Source organism: Balaenoptera musculus, chromosome 3 (assembly GCF_009873245.2).
Source record: "Balaenoptera musculus isolate JJ_BM4_2016_0621 chromosome 3, mBalMus1.pri.v3, whole genome shotgun sequence".
NCBI classification, from domain to species: domain Eukaryota; kingdom Metazoa; phylum Chordata; class Mammalia; order Artiodactyla; family Balaenopteridae; genus Balaenoptera; species Balaenoptera musculus.
In genome coordinates this window covers 24,893,959-24,915,525 of record NC_045787.1, presented here as the reverse complement: position 1 = coordinate 24,915,525, position 21,567 = coordinate 24,893,959, and the positions used below count along the sequence as shown (strand labels likewise).

Below are 21,567 nucleotides of genomic sequence, written 5' to 3'. Positions count from 1 at the left end.
GCTTTTCCCAGAGCTGAGCAGCAGGCCCTTCCGTGAAGGGAGATTCAGGTGGGCAGTGGTGCTGGCTGAGGACTTCTGGGCAGGCAAACCCATCCTCAGTGTACATGTGCGCTTTTACAATGGACGGGACCTATGTAGTCAACATTCCAACAAGTGGTAGGTTGGTCTCCTCCAGGAATGGTGCCATATTGGGGGCCCAGCGTTGGTCATTGGAGGTGGCTGGCTGGACGTTCGGCAGTGGCAGTCAGCTTAGCCAGCTTAGCCTGGGGAAGTGAGGTCCATGCCGTGGGGCTCATGTGAAGCCTCCATCTCTGCTACTGTGGCCGCTTCGTTCATGTGCCCACCCTGTCTACTCTAGGTGGCTAATGACCGAGGCTGGCCGGCATCATCTGGCCATGCCATTTTGTCAGCTAGATGGTTTAGAACCTCTTCCACAGTGGGTGCTCTCCTGTGAACATCCACATGTGATGGAGAGATCATTGTTCTCTCCTGTTTGTCTACCTACAGGTCTCTCCCCCAAGACCTTCTTATCCCTGATCTTCCCATCTTTTTCCTTCTAGGCCTCTGACAGCTGGCATGGCCACTTGATTCTGCCATGAGTCCATCTATATTCTAGCCTCAGGCTACTTCTCTTTCCACACAAAGTGGATGACCAGGTACACCACCTGAAACTCCGCCCCCTGGGAAGATTCTCCCTCATCGCTGTCTCTCAGAGCCATCCCTGAATGAGGCTGCAGCACGGTCCGTTTTCGGCTTGCACCCCCGTTCTGACTGACCTGTTTGCAAACCAAGCTTGGGCTTTTCCTTATGCTTTCATCCTCCCGTCCTTAGTCATCAGCTGAGGGAGGGGAGCTGATGCAACGGTGGCGGGCTTGTTTGTGCCCTCTGCTCCTGTGTGTGCTTGGTTCTGGATGTACGCCCCCTCCACCTTACCATGGATTGTTGCTGGTCCCACCCAAACTTATGCCGGGGTGGGACTGGCAGAACCCAGCTTACGATGGGCAGTTCCAGCCACATGGCTGTTTGCTGCCCCTTGGCCATGCCTTCCATATCTACCAGGGCCCAGCAGCACACCAGGAATTGCTTTTCAAAGGCATATAATTCTTCACTATAGATGGCATGGCTTGGCTCCAGAACCCCAGAGACCAGCGTTGTGATTCTCCCAGTGTGGCCACAAACTCTTCTCGGCATCTTTTCCCACCAGCAGTGTGGGATTTGCCGAATTGTATGGCCCCTGCAGCAGGGCTGCTTGCACTGCGGTTTGGAACTGCTGAGGCCTTTCTCACTTGAGTCACGCTCACAGCTGGCAGCCTTTTGTGCCACTTTATAAATGGGCTGCAGTAATATTCCTAGCTAAGGACTACACTGCCTCCTGAGCCCGGGGAGGCCCACCTAGTGTTCTGCTTCCTTCTTCATTTTAGGAGGTAGATAAGGCAATAATTTTGTCTTTTACTTTGGATGGAGGTCTTGGAACTCCCCAGACCGCTCCCCTAAAATGGTGTGGCTGTAGTAGACCCTGAATCTTTGCAGAGTTTCTCTCTCACCCTTTGGAGCATATCCATTTTACCAGGGCTCTTAGTTTGCTCAATGTAATAATGTCAAAGATGCGGTGGAGCAATATAACATTCTACAGTATTCCAGAAGGTCAGGGGCACCTTGGACTGTATTATGGCAGTGAGTGGGAGAAGTGGGAGAGTTAACCCGGTGGCAAACCCATAAATGTTGTCTGTTCCACATAAATGTGAACCGGTTCTGATCAGAACTGGTCCTCATCCTGATTGGGATAGAAAAGGATACATTCAGCAGATCAGTTGCCACATACTTTGTACCTGAGGGCAGATTAATCTGCTGTAACTACGCTACAACACCTGGCACAGCAGGTGCAGTTAGAGCTACTTGGTTGAGCTTGTGGTGGTATATAGTCATCCGCCAGGATCCATTTGGTTTCTTTAGGGCCCAGACTGGTGAATTAAACAGAGATGTGATAGGGGCAGTCACCCCTGTGTCATTTGGATCCTTAAGGGTGGCACTAATCTCCACCATTCCCCCAGAGTCATACTGTTTTTGAGGTCCGGTTTGGGTGGCTTCTGCTTGACCTTTCCCATCACGATGGCTCTTACTCCACAGATCAAGGACCCAGTGTGAGGTGGCGCCGTCTGCCAATTTTGTCAATTCCAGTGGTACATTTGGGAACCAGGGAAATGACCACTGGGTGGCTCTGTGGACTCAGTGGACCTACTGTAAGGCAGACCTTGACCAAGATTTTGTTTACTGCCTTGGCCTCGTCTCCCCCACTCTGACAGGGATACCAGGATGATACGTCCAGTCTCTGAGTATCAGTTGATTCAGACGCTGTGTCTAACACTCCTTGCACTGTCTGGTTTCTTCCTTCCCCGGTGTACAGTTACCTGAGCAAAATGGCCATAGGCCCCTAGGGGGAAGGACAGGGCCATCATGCCCATTTTTGCTTGTGATAGTGTTGCAGGGCCCTTCCTCCTGCCTTCTGGCCACCTCTTCAGTCAGTGGATTTCAGTCCAGTAACTTGATCAGGCCTGGAACCGGGCAAGGGATCAGGAGTGTTTACTGGAGCCGCCTACCTTCAGCCTCTTGGTTACCCAGTCTTGATTACTTCCGTTGGTACAAACTAAGGTAGTACTCTTATCAGCTACCCATTTATTTTGTACCTAAGGACACTGTTGTGAAAACCACTTCCATGACTCTTTGTGGGTCATATCCCCTTGGCTGCCACTTCCGTCTTGCTGGCGATAATGATAATTGTGTGACCTGGCTTCTTATAATGAGCCCCATCGTCTGGCCTCTCTTGTTTCAGAGTCCTGTCATCCCTGATGCTGTAACCACCTCTCTTACAATCAGCCCTGGCCTGCCGAGGAGGCCACCACTGATCGTCTTAGTGAAGCTGGTGCCCCTTCACCAGCACGTTCCTTTTGGCCTTGGTCAATGGTGTGTCCTCTGGGCCTTCCCATGGAATATGATTATCTGATAATATTTTTCAGTCATAGATATTATATCCATCCCAACGTGCCCATTTCCTTGAATCTTTGAATTCCTTCCTCCTCTGTCGGTCACTGCAGTTTTGGTATTTTCACTTTACTCGGCGCGGGCCATCGCTTTTTCATGCTTTTAGGAGATGTCTTAGTAGGGAGTTCTCAGCATCTCCTGACATCCTTGAATCCTGAGTGCTCCCAAGTCAGTAAGCTCTTCCCTAACTAGCTGTGTGTTCTGGTCATTTTGCTCGAGCACTCCCAGCATCTGGTCGTGTGTGGACCCCTGCTGCCGGCCTGTGCTGGTGCCAGCTGGTTCTTACAGTTCCTTTGGGATAGTATGTCTCCTCTCAGCACCTTCCCAGCTGTAAAATGTGCAACCAGTTATGCTGTGAAATGACCCTAATTATAGGTCTGTTGTGAGGTCGGAGACTGACTGGGTGCCGGGAGAGTGAGGACAGTGTTGCCTTCGGAGGCTTTCATTGTCTTCAGACCGGTGAGTGCTTGCTCTTAACAGACAAGGATGGGCCACCTCTGAAGAGGCAGAAGGTTTAGAGGCGTCTGAGGAGTACAAACCTGTATGTCTCATCCCGGGTTTTCATATCCCTGACCTTGGTATAACAGACCTACCTTGGTTGGCTGTTAACTAGTCTTTAAGGTCCACCCACTCGGACAGGTAAGCCCTGGGCTTGGTCCTGGCGCTCTCCGACCTCTCACTGCAGGTGGTAAGAGCCTCTTTGTGTGCAATAGCAGGCTTTCACATCTGGCTTCTAGCTGCCTTTCCTTCTGCTCTGCTGCTGCATTTCTGTAGAGCAGTGGTTCTCTTAAGTGCAGCCTTCCAACTAGGATCAGCATCACCTGGGGCCTTGTGAGAAATGCAGATTCTCAGCCTGCCTCAGCTGCTGACTTAGAAACTTCTGGGCGTGGGGAGCAAGCAATCTGAGATCACACTGAAGTTTGAAGAGCACGGTAAAGCATCAGTGGTGCTCGGCAATAGCCATCCATCCCATTATCCTTACAGCTACCGGTCTCTCATAGTTTTAAACACCTGGTGCATTGCACCTGCTTCCACTGGTACAGTCTCCCAATTCAGCATCTTTGAAAGTTTCAATTGGCGTGTCATCTGGTGCCAGGGGCTGTGTGCTCCACCAGCCACCGTGATGGGTTCCTTTCTGCCAGTTGGATGGTAAGTGATTCAGCTCCAAAACCCTATCTTATCTCCTGCTTTCTTGGATCACTTCTGGTGCCAACTGTCACACATTGGATTCTCCAAAAGCAGATGCTAAGATGAAGTTTGGGGTGCATGTTTCTTAGGGATCTTCACCTGTGAGAGGAAGAGGATATTAGCAGCATTGGACAGGCGGATCAGTCTAACTATGAGTCAGCCCCAGCAAAGCCCCTGTCAACCTGGTGATGATCCAGGGAATGAGCATTGCCCATTCAAGTTGGGCTGGGGGGCTGGGCCTTTGTACCTCTGCCTCGCTCAGTAAACGCCTGACGTCAGGCGAGGGGCCTCTGCAGTTGACACAGATCCTGAAGGAGCCGACAACTGGAGACTGCTGTCCATGCTCTTCACAGTAGGCAGCAAGTCCTTCCTTGAAAGATGGTCTGGGTCACCCATCGTTGTGTCTGTCACAACGTACCCAGTGATTCCACTGATGCTTCTGTCGCTCGCTGTTTTCCTTTTCCCGTCTTAAGCTCTGTGCATATTCTGTCCACCACCTCTTGTGCTTCCTGCATTTCTGGTTCCCTCTATTTTTATTCAGCATATTTAACCCTTTCACTTTTTTCCCCTTCCTATTATAACCTACTGCTGTTACTTCTGAGATTATTTTTCTTGCTTTCTGGTTGTTTTTGTTGTTGTTTTTTTAGTTTATTGAGAGGTTAGCCAAAGGTCAATTATTATGTTATTATAAATGAAAGGAAGATAGTCATGGAAATTTAGATCTAGAGAGATCTATATGTTGTATTGTACATGAGTCGGTGGGTTGAATGCCAGTGACCAGCAGCCCATTTTTATCTATCTAGTTAATGGTAAAGTGAATACTGTTCTTCCCTACCAGTTTGTGAAAGAACACACATACAACCTCTTTTGTCAGATGTGAATCTAGAAAATACAGTCTATTTTTAAATAACAGTATTTTGCTGCTTTACTCTTAAACTCATTTTTATTTTTCCCCTCAGGCCATCAAGCCCTGTCGTCCTATGACCAACAATGCTGGCAGACTTTTCCACTATCGAATTACAGTCTCACCTCCTACAAACTTTTTAGTGAGTTCCTAACAAAATCAGATTTCATTTGTTTAAAAATGTAGTAGATAGGTTCTTTTTTTTTTTTTTGGCTGTGTTGGGTCTTCGTTTCTGTGCGAGGGCTTTCTCCAGTTGCGGCAAGCGGGGGCCACTCTTCGTCGCAGTGCGTGGGCCTCTCATTGTCGCGGCCCCAGTTGCTCCGCGGCATGTGGGATCCTCCCAGACCAGGGCTCGAACCCGTGTCCCCTGCATCGGCAGGCAGACTCTCAACCACTGCACCACCAGGGAAGCCCCCGTAAATAGGTTCTATGTGTGTACATAGGTTAAAATGTGAATTGGTTAAATATGGATTCCGTTCTTAAATGTTCTTTCTTTTAAAAACATTTTATTTTTATGCCAATAAAATTGACCTTTATCATAATGACTTTTATTTTTGGCTTCCTCTCATTATACTACTTTCTTTATCTTTTTTCATTTATATTGTTGGTACCACATAATAGCCAGTGAATTATGGAGAGCTTGTTCGTTGGAGCTATGGGGTTGGAAGAATGCAGAGAATGCTTGTGCATCTCTTAAAAATCAGCAAATAGCTTATATATTATCTATATATTATGACCATAAGTATTGCATATATGACAGTGATAATAATACCTAATGTTTGTTGACCATGGTACTAGGCACCATTCTAAGTATTTGACATGTATTAAGTTATTTCACACAAAAAAACCGATGAAGTAGGTATTATTATCCCCACTATGCAGGTGGGGCAGTCGTCCATGTTTTACAGATAAGGTTAAGCCGCTTGCTCTAGATTATTCAGGCAATAAGTGGCACAGTGAGGACTGGAGCCTGGGCAGACTGACTTCACGGTGCATGGCTGTATGCCATTCCACTGTGCCAGACTGCCTTTTCACAGTACAAAATTAATTAATTCTGGTTACTTTTTTAATTAAGAGATTTCAGTTTCAAAATTAGATTATTAATAATTATTTTAACAACTTTATTGAGATATAATTAATATACCATAAAACTCACCCATTTAAAGTATATATTTCATGATATTTAGTCTTTTCACAGAATTGTGAAACCATCACCTCAATCTAATTTTAGAACATTTTCATCATCTCCCAAAGAAACCCTGTACTTATTAGCAGTCAATTCTTTCCCACCCCACAGCCTTCAGAAACTACTAAGGTACTCTCTGTCTTTATCATTTGCCTACTCTAGATATTTCATATGAATGGAATCATAGAATATGTGATCTTTTGGCTTCTTCCACTTACCATAATGTTTTCAAGATTCATCCATGTTGTAGTATGTAACTTCATTCCTTTTTATGGCCAAGTAACATTCCACTGTATGGATATACCGTATTTTATTTATCCATTCATCAGTTGATGAACATTTGTGTGGTATCCACTTTTGGGCTATTATAATAATGCTGCTGTGAATGTTTGTGTACAAGTTTTTGTGTGGATGTATGTTTTCCTTTCCCTTGAGTGTAAATCTAGGACTAGAGTTGCTGGATTGTGTGGTAACTATATGTTTCATATTTGGAGGAACTAACAAACTGTTTTCCCAAGTGGCTGTACCATTATCATTTCACTAGAAGTTCTTTCATAATATTTAATTTAGACCAGCTTTGTTGAGTTATTCAAATGGGAAGTAACAGTAATATTGGAAAAACAAATAATACGCATTTGGATATTCTTTATTTCCCCCCACCCACCCAAGTTCTTCATATATGTGTGTGTGTGTGTGTGTGTGTGTGTGTGTGTGTGTGTGTATAAATGAATGTTTAGAAGAATAATGTTCAATACCTATGTAAAAAAACATGTCTTTTAGGTTTCCAATCTTGATAATTCGTTCCATGTTTAGCATTTAGGATTAAAAATGGTGGGCTATAAGAATGGCATAAAGAAGAGAGTCTCTTATGCTTAGGTCAACATTTGTATATTTTAATTAGATTCAATTTGCAGGTAATTAAGATCTTTGACATTATGCAGGAATTGATTTGTTACAGTGTTTAATGGGTTGGCTTCTCCTTGGAGGGCCTGGGAATGGCGCTGTGAGGGGATGAGCCTCTGGCACCTTGGGGCTTTTCAGAGCCTTCCAGGCTGTTGCTAGTCTTGACTGTTGTGATGCTGAGTCTTCTCCACTTGCTTTGATTCGACTGTGCTATAATCTTGTTCCTGTTAGAGCTTCTGTTAGTTCAGAAATATAGCTTAGTAAGAACAGGACTGGTAGTATTGTGGGATTAAATAAAACAAGTTCCTAGAAAATGAAGCCATGTAGCTAGCCTTTTTTTTTTTCTTTATGGCACCCATAATAAACATTCTTGATTGTCTAGTATATAAATATTACTGAAGCTAGAGAATTCCACCAAGCAGGAGAATTCTAGCTAGCATTAATCCTCTGTGTAAAGTTTCTCCCTGGTGTTTGGGAAAACGTTAACAGAAGTCCATACATTTCACCTCTTGGTTGCTTTGTGTGTCCTGATGGGTTTCTGCACGTGCACGTCATGTCATTTGTTCACACTTTGCGTTTCTGTTTGCTTTCAGACTGACAGGCCAACCGTTATCGAATACGATGATCATGAGTATCTCTTTGAAGGATTTTCTGTGCTTGCACACGCCCCCCTGACCGACGTACGTATCTGCTGATCAGCTGGCTTTCTCCTTCTCTGAGGCCCCTTCCTTCCCTTCATTCTTCCTGTCTAAAAGTCAAAGGAAGTTTCTCTTCATCTGACTTCTTTTTTTTTTTCTTTTTTTTTAATACATTTATCTAATGTTTGAACTCCCTGTCTTCCTGGGTTTTTTTGTTATTTATTTATTTATTTATTTATTTATTTATTTATGGCTGTGCTGGGTCTTCGTTTCTGTGCCAGGGCCCTCTCTAGCTGCGGCGAGCGGGGGCCACTCCCCATCGCGGTGCGCGGGCCTCCCACCATCGCGGCCCCTCCCGCTGCGGAGCACAGGCTCCAGACGCGCAGGCTCAGCAGTTGTGTCCCACGGGCCAAGCCGCTCCGCGGCATGTGGGATCCTCCCAGACCAGGGCTCGAACCCACGTCCCCTGCACTGGCAGGCAGATTCTCAACCACTGCGCCACCAGGGAAGCCCCATCTGACTTCTAAGTAACAATTACTTCGCCCCCCTCTACCTGAGCTGCAGGAAGTCAACGGCAGTGTGTGTCAGGCGGGCATGTGACATCTGTGCTAATGAGTCACAGGTTTGGTCCACATTAAATGGTGTAAGTAAACATGTGTCAGAATAACATTTTGAGAGTGTGAAAGGTTGAAAAAGAAGGATAAACTGTGGGGTAATGTGTCAAAGCTATTTTGGGTTGGGTGTCCTCCAAAAGAAAGTTGGAAAGTTTTAAGGAGAAGCTATTCTTTAGTCTCTGAGTAATAGGTAAAGAAATAGAGCTTGTTCAGGACATCTGGAGCCTGAATTAACTTCATACAGTTTTGTGCTTTTGAATCCCAGGAATACGTCTTCTTTAAGACACTCTGACATACAGATCCATGATATTCTTATATAGGTATTAAGGCTGCTTTGTTGGTAATCAGTTCAAATGGAAGTTCTGTATCTGTAAGTCAGAATCTTTCTGTCTCAAAGCTGGCAGTCACGGGAATTGTCTTACTTATTCTGTATTCCAGTTGGACGTAGAGTGGAATTCACTGGCGGCTCAGGAAGGGAGTGTAGAGGTATACTTGAGCCAGTCTAGATGCTGCTATAGAACTTACTGAATTATAGCTATGGTGTATGTACATCAAAGTAGAATGTTCTTTAATCCTTTCTGGTTTGGTTAAAAGAAATTACATCTGCAGTTTGAAAAGTTATTTTAGTACTGTTTACTTAAACTGTGAAATTCTGTTCCGTTGGAGAATAAAGAATAAAATCTTTGCCTAATCTTGCTCCTTTCTATTATTATTTTTTATTGGCAGACATGATTCTATAGTAGTGATACTAATTTAAAACAGATTGTTTTCTTAATGAGATTTTCTTTATTGCCACAGTATATTTTATCCTAGAGAATTTTTTTTTGAGAAGATGATTACACTGTAAATGTAAAAATAAAATCATTTGATAATACACATCACATCTATCTCTAGGGTGGACCATAATATAGAAAGGGGTGTAATATTGGACTTCTTTTTTTTTATTGAGGTATAATTGACATATAATGTTATTAGTTTCAGGTGTACAACATAATAATTTGATATTTGTTTATATTGTGAAATGATCACGATAAGTCTAATTAACATCCATCATCATACTTACAAAGTTTTAAATTGGACTACTCTTTTTTTTTTTTAATTGAAGTATAGTTGATTTACAGTGTTGTGTTAATTTCTGCTGTACAGCAAAGTGACTCAGTTATATGCTGTAATCATTCTTTTTTTATATTCTTTTCCATTATGGTTTATCCCAGGAGATTAGATATAGTTCCCTGTGCTATACAGTAGGACCTTGTTGTTTATCCATTCTAAATGTAATAGTTTGCATCTACCAACCCCAAACTCCCAGTCCATCCCTCTCCCTCCCCCCTCCCCCTTGTCAACCACAAGTCTGTTCTCCATGTCTGAGTCTGTTTCTGTATTGTAGATGGGTTCATTTATGCCACATTTTAGATTCCACATATAAGTGATATCATATGGTATTTGTCTTTCTCTTTCTGACTTACTTAATATGATAATCTCTAGTTGCATCTGTGTTGCTGCAGACAGCATTATTTCGTTCTTTTTTATGACTGAGTAGCATTACATTGTATATATGTACCATATCTTCTTTATCCATTCATCTGTCGATGGACGTTTAGGTTGTTTGGACCATTCTTAAACAATCTTTATGAAAAGGCACTGGGAAGTTTTTGAATTTTGAAGGTTTCTTATTTTATTATTTTTTTAAATGTCTCAGTTAGGCACTCAAACCCTTTGTTACACCAAATCTCATAGTCTTAGAGTTGAAAAGGCCTTCAGAAGTCATCTGGTCCAACTCCCCCCTACATAATATGTTTCTCTTTTTTTTCCCTCAGCGGGCTTGCAAATACAAATAATTAGTTACCATGAAAATATTTAAAAATTATCTGTCTTATCTATTAATTCCCTACAAGTAATACGGATCTCATTTTAACTTTTAGGATCACCTTAAAGAAGGAAAGCAGTATGACTTCAGAGAGGGTTTAAACCTTAGTGAATTCTACTTACTAGCTGTATGATTTGACATTTCAATTTTTATAAACCCTGATTTTCTCATGTGTAAAACAGACGTTATTAGTTGTGGAAGTCTTACTGGCTTTTGTAAAAAAATAAATGAGATGACACATGAAAAGTGTTTATCATGATGTTTAATATACAGTACATATTGGCACTAATTATTTTGGATAAGATGTCAGGCAGACGTGGATTTGAGTCTTTCTTCTAATTCTTTTTTTTTTTTTTAACTGATTCTCAATATTTATGTGACGTTGGAAGAGTGATTCTTTGAGCTTTATTAAAGTTCCTCAGCACAAAGTTTGGCACTGAGAGGCCACTAGTGCGAAATTAATTGCAGTTGTTACTGTTATTATAAAAGATAGGACTGAAAAATTCCTGAGTTCTCAAAACTTGAGAACTTAACTCTGTAATGAGAAGATAAGCCCCATCATTTATGTTAGAGATGTTGATAAAATAAATCAAGTTTTAAGCTGAGTGTTGTACAGTTCATAGGGATTAGATCCATCAGAGGCCTCTTGAATTTGAAATAGCCTCCCAAGAAAAAGAATTATTAAATCGCTTTACTGTTCTGATTCATTTTTTGCTAGAGAGAGCTCATCAGCAAGAAGGGCATGCAAATGATGGCAGTGTTAGAATCTCAACCCAGTCTAGTACTGACAGGTTCTCTTAAGGTCTTGAATTGAAGTGGATTGAAAGCCTTGTTGGCTAAGTATAGAGCATTGTGGGAAAATTTTATCCTTTTATGTAGTACATTTGCTATTACTCATAATACCTGATGTTATTGGGGACTTTGACAACATAACTAAAATTACCTAGGTATATGTATTACATGCATAATATTTTATCGCGTCCTCAAAAGCACAAGGCAGCACCATGATCATTTCCCTGCTGCTTTCCATTTCCAGTGGACTCGCTGCCCTGGATTTAGTCTTTCAGTTCCTGGAAGTAGTAGAGTTAGAATGTGGAAGTTTAGGGAGGGTTTTTTTTGTTTGTTTCTGGTAGGATGAGATAAGAGTTAGTGTCAAATCAGCATTCAAATGTGTTTTAAGAAATGATAGTGGGCATTTATATTATTTGATTGGCCAACTGAGCTCTCAATCAACTGAGTTCCCAATATGTAGGAAAGTGACAAGTCTCTTTGAGTCTTAGAGAGAGATGAAAGTTTGCATAGAAAAGGAGATTCTGCCTTTCCAAATTTGTGTGTCTGAGAAGGGCTCTAGTGGTAAAGGTAAGAGCCCCAAAGAAAATACAGTGTGTATAAGAAAAGAGGTCAAAGAAGGAATCCCCCAAAAGTGATTTTAGTTGAAATAATGTGGGGAAAGGACTGAACTTGCATAAATCATCCAGCAGAGTTGCTGTTGCGCATGGTAAAAGGAGTAAAGTTTATACTTTTGCTCTTTTTCTTGCCTCTGGACTATTCCCAAGGGCTCTGGTCCTTTTCTCTCCTGAATACACTCCCCGAGTAATGCAGTGTCACCCACAGTTTTTCCTCCCATGCATGTTCTGACATTGATATTTATAGCTGTGACGTATGGCTCTGTGCTCCACACTCACATTTCAGATTGCCTATTGGACATACCTACCTTGATGTTCCCTCAGGTACCTCACCCTCAACCTGTGTGAAACTGAACTCATCATCTTCTCTGCGTACTGAGTTTGAGGTACTCAGGGGACACCCTATGAAATTCTTTGTATTAATGCCATCGTGAGCTATCTGGTCCCTTAGGCCAGAAACCTAGAAATTATCCTCTATTCTTTCTCCTCTTTCACTTCCACATCAGAACAGTCACTGTATATTTCAGTCACATCTCCTGTGTTTAAATTCTTCTCCCTCCTTTTTGATCTTTTCCTCATTTGGCTTCTGAACTGTTTCGTTAGACTCCATTCTGGTCTTCTGGTCTCTTGCCTTGTTCCCCTACAAGCCATTCCCACCCTGTTTACATAGCAACCCATCCATGTAAACTGTGATAGTCTTTCACTTAAACTACTTGAATGACTTCTTGTTGCCGTAAGGATAGCTCTGAATTCTTAACATGGTTTTTAGGATCTGCATAATATAGTGCATACTTTCCTTTCTAGAATTTTCTTATGTCTCTGTCTCCATGCATTTCACTTCTGAAGAGCTAAATGACCTGTCCTTCCCCCAGCTCCCTTTTCTCTGTCTTGCTAGAAACTAAACACCTGTTCTTCCCCAGTTAATTCTCGGGATGACCTGGAAAATCCCTTCCCATCTTTGAAGACTCAACTCAAATGTTACCTCCTCTTTGGTTCTTTTGTACTTTATACTATTTTGTTTGCTTATTTGTTTTTTAAATGCACTTATAAGTTACACTGTATCATATTCTGCTTATGCTTGTTTACATGCCTTTTTTTCTCTTTTAGATCCCTACCTTTTTATTTTTATTTTTTACATCTTTATTGGAGTATAATTACTTTACAATATTGTGTTAGTTTCCACTGTACAACAAAGTGAATCAGCTATATGCATACATATATCCCCATATCCCTTCCCTCTTGAGCCTCCCTCCCACCCTCCCTATCCCACCCCTCTAGGTCATCACAAAGCACCTAGCTGATCTCCCTGTGCTATGTGGCTGCTTCCCACTAGCTATCTATTTTACATTTGGTAGTGTATATATGTCAGTGCTACTCTCTCACTTCGTCCCAGCTTCTGCTTCCCCTCCGTGTCCTCAAGTCCATTTTCTATGTCTGCATCTTTATTCCTGCCCTGCCACTAGGTTCACCAGTACCATTTTTTTAGATTCCATATATATGCGTTAGCATATGGTGTTTCTTTTTCTCTTTCTGACTTACTTCACTCTGTATGACAGACTCCAGGTCCATCCACCTCACTACAAATAACTCAATTTTGTTCCTTTTTATGGCTGAGTAATATTCCATTGTATATATGTGCCACATCTTCTTTAACCATTCATCTGTCGATGGACACTTAGGTTGCTTCCATGTCCTGGCTATTGTAAATAGTGCTGCAGTGAACATTGTGGTACATGACTCTTTGAATTATGGTTTTCTCAGGGTATATGCCTAGTAGTGGGATTGCTGGGTCATATGGTAGTTCTATTTTCAGTTTTTTAAGGAACCTCCATAGTGTTCTCCATAGTGGCTGTATCAATTTACATTCCCACCAACAGTGCAAGAGGGTTCCCTTTTCTCCACACCCTCTCCAGCATTTATTGTTTGTAGATTTTTTGATGATGGCCATTCTGACCCGTGTGAGGTGATACCTCATTGTGGTTTTGATTTGCATTTCTCTAATGATTAGTGACGTTGAGCATCTTTTTATGTGTTTGTTGGCAATCTGTATGTCTTCTTTGGAGAAATGTCTATTTAGGTCTTCTGCCTCTTTTTGGATTGGGTTGTTTGTTTTTTGGATATTGAGCTGCATGAGGTGCTTGTATATTTTGGAGATTAATCCTTTGTCAGTTGCTCCGTTTGCAAATATTTTCTCCCATTCTGAGGGTTGTCTTTTCTTCTTGTTTATGTTTTCCTTTGCTGTGCAAAAGCTTTTAAGTTTCATTAGGTCCCATTTGTTTATTTTTGTTTTTATTTCCATTACTCTAGGAGGTGGGTCAGAAAGGATCTTGCTGTGATTTATGTCATGAGAGTTCTGCCTTTGTTTTCCTCTGAGAGTTTTATAGTGTCTGGCCTTACATTTAGGTCTTTAATCCATTTTGAGTTTATTTTTGTGTATGGTGTTAGGAAGCGTTCTAATTTCATTCTTTTACATGTAGCTGTCCAGTCTTCCCAGCACCACTTATTGAAGAGACTGTCTTTTCTCCATTGTATATTCTTTTTTTTAAAATAAATTTATTTATTTATTTTTGGCTGCGTTGGGTCTTCGTTGCTGTGTGCAGGCTTTCTCTAGTTGCTGCAAATGTGGCAAGCGGGGGCCACTCTTCATTGTGACGTGCAGGCTTCTCATCGCGGTGGCTTCTCTTGTTGCGGAGCATGGGCTCTAGGTCATATGGGCTTTAGTAGTTATGGCACACGGACTCAGTAGTTGTGGCTCGCGGGCCCTAAATTAATTAATTAATGTTGCGTTGGGTCTTCGTTGCTGTATGGGGGCTTTCTCTAGTTGCTGCCAGCAGGGGCTACTCTTCGTTGAGGTACATGGGCCTCTCATTGTGGTGGCCTCTCCCGTTGCAGAGCATGGGCTCCAGGCGCGCGGGCTTCAGTAGTTGTGACACGCGGGCTCAGTAGTTGTGGCTCATGGGCCCTAGAGCACGGGCTCAGTAGTTGTGGCACACGGGCTTAGTTGCTCCGCGGCATGTGGGATCTTCCCAGACCAGGCCTCGAACCCGTGTCCCCTGCATTGGCAGGCAGATTCTTAACCACTGCGCCACCAGGGAAGCCCTCTCCATTGTATATTCTTGCCTCCTTTGTCAAAGATAAGGTGAGCATATGTGCGTGGGTTTATCTCTGGGCTTTCTATTCTGTTCCTTTGAACAGAATAGAATTCTGTATTTCTGTTTTTGTCCAGTACCATACTGTCTTGATTATTGTAGCTTTTTAGTATAGTCTGAGGTCAGGGAGCCTGATTTCTGCAGCTCTGTTTTTCTTTCTCAAGATTGCTTTGGCTATTCGAGATCCCTACCTTTTTAAAAGGTAAGGTCTGTGGCATATTTTAGAGTAACTATGAATCTAACAGTTGTTAGCAAAGTATTTTAAAAATATGAATAATTGCACAAATTTGTAGCTCTCAAATATTTTTAAATGATTGTAGGAAGAAAGAAGACCTAAAAAATGATAGTGGCCTTAGCATGTCACTTCATCTGGTTTAGAACTTATTACCATGAGAAGGCTGAAAGTAGATCTCTTATTAATGTTAATTATGAATTTCACTCAAATTAGCCACCATCCTAAAACAAAAAAAAAAAGAAAAAAAAAAGAAAGCACCTAAGAGCTAAACTTCATTTCTGAGAAAAATATTTCCAGTAGATGGCATTATAGGACTATTTGCTTTTCTTACCATTCCTTTTGCTGGTGGCATTAGAATTTGTTTCTTTCTGATGCTGTGGTTTGTAAAAACGATTACCTTTCTATAAAGTCGTCTTATGGACAGATCAAGGGGCCAGAAAAGCCCACTTAACACATCTCTTGGGCTTCTGAGTCTATTATTTTCCCCAGCTAGTCAGCCAAGCCACTGCATTAACCTCACACCCTTCCTTTCTCAGTCCTTCATTCATTCAACAATATACTTAAAGAAAACCTATTAAATCTAGGCACTAGGCTAGTGTCTCATGATACATTGGTAAAGCAAGACAGATGTGGATTTATTTCATCTGAGCTTTCCTTCATTTTCACACATACCCTGAGTATTAGAACAGGAAATGAGAGGTGGATACCCAAGTGGCTCAGAGCTGGGGTCTAGAGCAAGAATTTCTAATGCACCAGCTACCTGCTTCCTTCGGCAAAGTATCTGACAACTCTGCCTTCGTTTCCTCCACTGTACCCTGGGGAGAGTAGTTGTACCTGTCTCACAGGGCTGGTTACGTGAGTGACAGTATGTGAAGCGGTAGAACAGTGCCTAGCTCAATAAGTGGTGGCTATTGTTATTTTTATTACCATGATTGCTTTTGCTCCAGAGCCAGAGAGGCAGCATGAGTTGTGTCTACGACAATGACTTACGAATCTATAACTGATGAATTGTCAGCCTGCTCTCCCTGCTCTGCCTGAAGAGCTGAAGATTCTGAAAGATTTTTAAAACCTGAGAAAAAGAAGTATTTATTTGTGGTTTTATTAATTCTTTAGAGGCAATATATTTGGTTTTAATGAGTTCTTGTCATGTTTGTGTTGCTGCTGCTAATACAGTTAATTAAGCACCAACGTTATTCAGGTTTCCTGTAGAGACTGGGCCAGCTGGGTTCTTGCCATTAAAATTCAGCAGTTGTGGTCAAGTTTCATGTGCAGTATTGTTAGCAGCTTAGAGTAAGGTGAAGCTTTCTCATTTGGTTCATGGCCTTCTGGGTTAGGTAGCAAACACATGTACAGTGTGAGCGCAGGAAGGTATTTTGAAACTGAACTTCTCCTTCTTATTATTGCAGATTCCACTGTGTAAAGTAATTAGATTCAACATAGACTACACGATTCACTTCATTGAGGAGATGATGCCTGAGGTAAGGGAAAAGATTATTTAACAGCTTGATGCAGCTTGCTCTTTTGTTTATTTCACACATATCTTTAAAGCATTGAACTTGGCCAGGTCTGGCTTTTTGCCATAAGCATACCCTTAAAGTATTGTGTTCACTGTTGAAAGGACCAGTCAGATGTAGCTGTAGTCAGATGTAGCTTTAGGAATGAGGTTAAAATTCGGGTTGTTTTCCAACTTACTGACCTGTTTTTGAACCCATTTCTCCTTGTGTTGCAGCTACTGATAGTAACTTTACATCTGTTTCTAGTTTGTTTTGGACAGGGGACAGCTTTTGGTTACTGGTCGTTATCAAAGAGGAAATTACAAAAGTGAAACTGAATCTGATAGCTGTTGGAATAATCTTATTCATTATCTCCAGTGACAAGATCAATGCTTGGTTCATTTTTCTTCCCATATATTTACATATTTTTCCTAATTCTAATTGTTTTTCACTACGTATGCTCAGCAGCAGATTTATCTAAATATATGCAAGAGGTTTAAAATTCCAAAGCAAGATAAATGTGAATCTCAGAATGATTCATTGCCTGATCTTGAATTTAGTGGTGTCAACAAATCACACTAAGAAATAACAACTAGACAGCAAACAAGCCTGTGCACTTAACATTGTGTTGGAGTCGGGGTCGATTTCCTGAGCCCCTGGCTCCTCTTGCAAACCTTGTTTAACGTGAGGCTCTGTCGAGGGCAGTGGAGCACCCAGGGGGATTGATGAGCATGACAGGCGTGCTTAGTTTGCACCTATTTCATTCTGGGCAAGTCCTGTTAATTCCACCTGTCTTTCAAAAAGAATTGAAGAGAAAGGGCCGCCCCTTCATTCTTCAGCTTGGAAGGGCTTTTTTGCTTCCTTTTGATTTTTAAGGTCATAAGCCTTCATTTGCTATTGTAAAAGTTTATGACTTCTGGCATGATCTCACGCAGGGTGATTTATGAACCCCGAGCAAAACAAGTAGGAGGAAGAATTATGAGACAAGTCTCACTTGCAAATATATCATCTGTTAAGCTTGTTTACAGCAGAAATTTTGGTACAAAGTTCTGTAGTTTTTCTTAGTCCTTTATTTGCCTTCATTAAGAATTGGAACTTTTTTGGCACAGAGACCTTTGTTTATGGTAACTTTGTAGTAGTGATTCTGGGTGTATTTGAGGGGTGGAGGGTGAGCAGGGGTGGAGCGGGGGAGGTGCTAGGGACAAGCATCTCAGAGCTGGCCTCCCAGTGTGTGATTTGAATTAACAGAAAGTCCCTAGGAGATTCTGATATATTTTATAACTGGGTTAGAAAAATATGACATAAAGGAGACTGATTTTTAAATTTCACATCATTTTATTTGTACATTGAGAAGGGCCAAGTTCACATTTTCTTAGGAATTCTAATGACATTATCGCCTACTTCATTAATGTTTCAAGCCAATGAGCTATTATAGGATGGTGGCCAAACTAGGAAATTACCTTGTTTTAGTACAGTTGCAATAGACACTTTTTTAAACACTTGAGTAGGACAAGCTGAACCTTGTTAATATATGTTTGCAGTACTACAGTAATTTGATTTTGGTTTATTTTTCAGAATTTTTGTGTGAAAGGACTTGAACTCTTTTCATTATTTCTATTCAGAGATATTTTGGAATTGTATGACTGGAATCTTAAAGGTAAATAATAGGATTTAAAGAAAAGTGTAGTGCTTGTCAAAGAACGTTGTGGTATGTGTGAAAACTCTTATAACAGTGGGGGGACGTAGTTGAAATTCCTCGTACTTTTGAAATACCCAGGGAAAAGTTTATTATTCATAGGAATGCATGTTATCATTTGACATGAATAAGGTGTTATAGTCCCAGTTGTATTGGTTAAAATGGAACGGAATGAAAACACAAGCATATTATATCATCCAGTAGTTCATTTATAACAAAAATCTTTATATCTTTAAATTTCTAAAACTAGTTTTACCATATATACCATATACTGTATATAACCTTGGGGCATTCATTCTCCTTTTTGGGTGGTCCCCTCCCTGCAGTCTTCATGGGATGTTTGTGGCAGTTACCACATGATTGATTTAGCTATTGAGGAGAAAGGGGCGGTTTTCTTATGTCCCTACTTCTGGTGGTATTTTTTTGTAGTTATTATAAATCTTAGGAGTTAAGTTGCAATGTTTGTTTCCTAAGGTGGTTTTATTTATTTTTTCTTTCCTTTTCACTTGTTTGCTTTAGGTCCTTTGTTTGAAGACAGTCCTCCCTGCTGCCCAAGATTTCATTTCATGCCACGTTTTGTAAGATTTCTTCCAGGTAAATCTTTTGACTTGTCAGTGACCCAGTGAGATAGTGCATCTGAAAATAAGCCTGCCATTCTCCTTTCAGTCTTCAGGGACAACTTTCCCACCTCAGACACTTAATATCTACTTCTCAGGTCAGGCATGAAAATGTAAAATTATACATGTTGATTTGTACCCCTGCATAATTTATGGTAGCCCCAAGTTAGATGAGCAATGGGAAAATTGATTTATAAATTTTGAGGGTCTACTTGATAAAATATCATGCAAGTATTAAAATTAATATGGAAAAATGCATGTGGCTTAAAAAAATACATATAGTTAATTAGAAAACAATTATAAAATTTTATAAACAATATGATTATAACTATGCTAAAAATTACTGCAGTAATAGTTGTAGTAAGATAGTGGTATTATAGGGTTTTTTTTTCTTTTTTGACATATACTTTTATTCATTTTATAGTGAAAAAAACAATAATTTATTCTCTCATGAAATTAAAGATATATAAGTAAATATATGACTTTTATGTTTTTAAAGCAATATTTTAACTATTTTAAAACTTTTGTCAAGAGGCTAGCTGTGAGCTATGGCATTGTATTTAGTGTTTTTTAAAATGGTTGGGTTTTTAATGAAATGTTTGGATGCCTTTTTGTTTGTAAAGTCTTCACCATCCTGAATGAATTCATCCCTGGAATCTCATTCCCGTATCTCACTTTCTGGTGACATCCATCTATACTTCCACCTCTCGTTCCCTTATTCCCTTTGCTTCTGCTTGACTCTTCTTTTTTCTCCTTGTGTGCCCCCACCTTTCCTTGCTTTCTTAAGTCCTGTCCTCTGACTTCTGTCTCTCAGCTCTAGTGACCTCAGCCCCTTGTGCTAACCACCACCTTCCATGGAAATGTCAGTTCAACCATTTGCCTTTTCTTCTCTGATGTTTGGGCCACTCATTGATAGGGGAGGGAAAAAAATGGCCGCTGCGATAAAACTGTGGTTTATAATTTCAGCTGGGGAGCTTTTCAGCATGTAAGCTTTCTGCCCACGTTTACATATCAGCAGCTTCAGAAGTTCAGCCTCATGCTCATGCTCTCCTCCTCGTGCCCCTTGTCCTCCTGGGGGCAGGAGCCCTTGCCTCCCTCATGCCTCAGAACCATCCCTTGAGCCTGTCAGATTCTGGGCCGTTCACAGCCTGGCCTTGCTTTGGTGCCCCACCTGCCTCTTACCTTGTCCCCACCCCGCTGCAGCTGCTGATGCCAGAGCCAGCCTCCAGAAGACCAAAACCAGTGGACACGCTTCACTTGAGTCTCCTCCCTAACGTGGTACCTGGGCTCTTGTTCTGGTCTGCCTGCTGCGCTCTCCTTACTTGCCTTCTGGCTCTCTGATTCGTCCTTTGTGGCTTTTGTTTCTTGTCTTTACATTCCAGTTTAGCTTTTCCTCCAGATTTTGTCCATGGTACCCTTTCCTCAGTCCACTCAGTCACAATGGCTTATTTTTATTTTAGCATGGTGTTAATCATATTTTTAGTATTGTTAATGTTCATTTTGTTTGGAAAATGCATTCAAAAGATTTTCTCTTTTGTACATCTGGTTTTATTTCATTGAGAGGTCCTTTGTATTTTTTAAATATTTATTTATTTTTATTTATTGGTTTGGCTGCATCGGGTCTTAGTTCAGCCTGCCGGCTCTTTGTTGCGGCACACGGGATTCTCTCTAGTTGTGACACATGGGCTGTAGAACGCGAGGGCTCAGTAGTTGTGGCGTACAGGCTTAGTTGCCCTGAGGCATGTAGGATCTTAGTTCCCCGACCAGGGATTGAACCCACATTCTCTGCATTGGAAGGCGGATTCTTAACTGCTGGACCACCAGGGAAGTCCTGAGGTCCTTTTCTTCTTTTCAAGTGAATGCATCTACGATTTTATAATGGAGCTTTAGCAGTAAACTTATTAGAAAATGGTGTTAGAGTGAGTTTGTTGAAAAGCCTTTCCTTTCTGTGTCTGTCTGCCTCTAGGCATTTTATGGCCAAACAAACCTCTAAGAGAAAGTGGACATTTTTAAAATCATCTTAAAGAAGAATCTTATGTCAGATATTTACTTTGTGGGATTTCAACTCTCACAAAATGTTTCTTGTAACTGTATAGGGATAACACTTAGGTTGTCAAGAAGGGAAAGGTCTATTGACTTATTTTTAAACAGGATTTACTTTTTCATTAGACTTCCTTTTGAAAATACACTTATTAAAAAAAACCCGGGACTTCCCTGGTGGCGCAGTGGTTAAGAATCCGCCTGCCAATGCAGGGGACACGGGTTCGATCCCTGGTCTGGGAAGATCCCACATGCCGCGGAGCAACTAAGCCCGTGTGCCACAACTACTGAGCCTGTGCTCTAGAGCCCACGAGCCACAACTACTGAGCCCGCGCGCCTGGAGCCCATGCTCTGCAACGGGAGAGGCCACCACAATGAGAGGCCCATGCACCACAACGAAGAGTAGCCCCTGCTGGCCACAACTAGAGAAAACCACCATGCAGCAACGAAGACCTAATGCAGAATTAATTAATTAATTAATTAATTAATTAATGAAAGTAACAGCTATTTCAGGGACTTCCCTGGTGGCGCAGTGGATAAGACTCTGTGCTCCCAACGCAGGGGGCCCGGGTTCGATCCCTGGTCAGGGAAC

At 41.6% G+C, this 21,567-nt stretch overlaps 1 protein-coding gene across 9 annotated transcripts in view; it reads left to right on the top strand.

Moving 5' to 3' along the window:
• The window catches only part of DROSHA (drosha ribonuclease III), a 121,122-nt gene that overhangs the window by 24,566 nt on the left and 74,989 nt on the right, over window positions 1-21,567 (top strand). For all 9 annotated transcript variants that reach the window (XM_036847162.1, XM_036847170.1, XM_036847167.1 and 6 more), the window contains 5 exons: window positions 5,187-5,273; window positions 7,814-7,900; window positions 16,536-16,607; window positions 18,198-18,279; window positions 18,838-18,912. In XM_036847162.1, coding sequence (XP_036703057.1) covers window positions 5,187-5,273; window positions 7,814-7,900; window positions 16,536-16,607; window positions 18,198-18,279; window positions 18,838-18,912 — 403 coding nt within the window. The remainder of the gene's footprint in view (window positions 1-5,186; window positions 5,274-7,813; window positions 7,901-16,535; window positions 16,608-18,197; window positions 18,280-18,837; window positions 18,913-21,567) is intronic.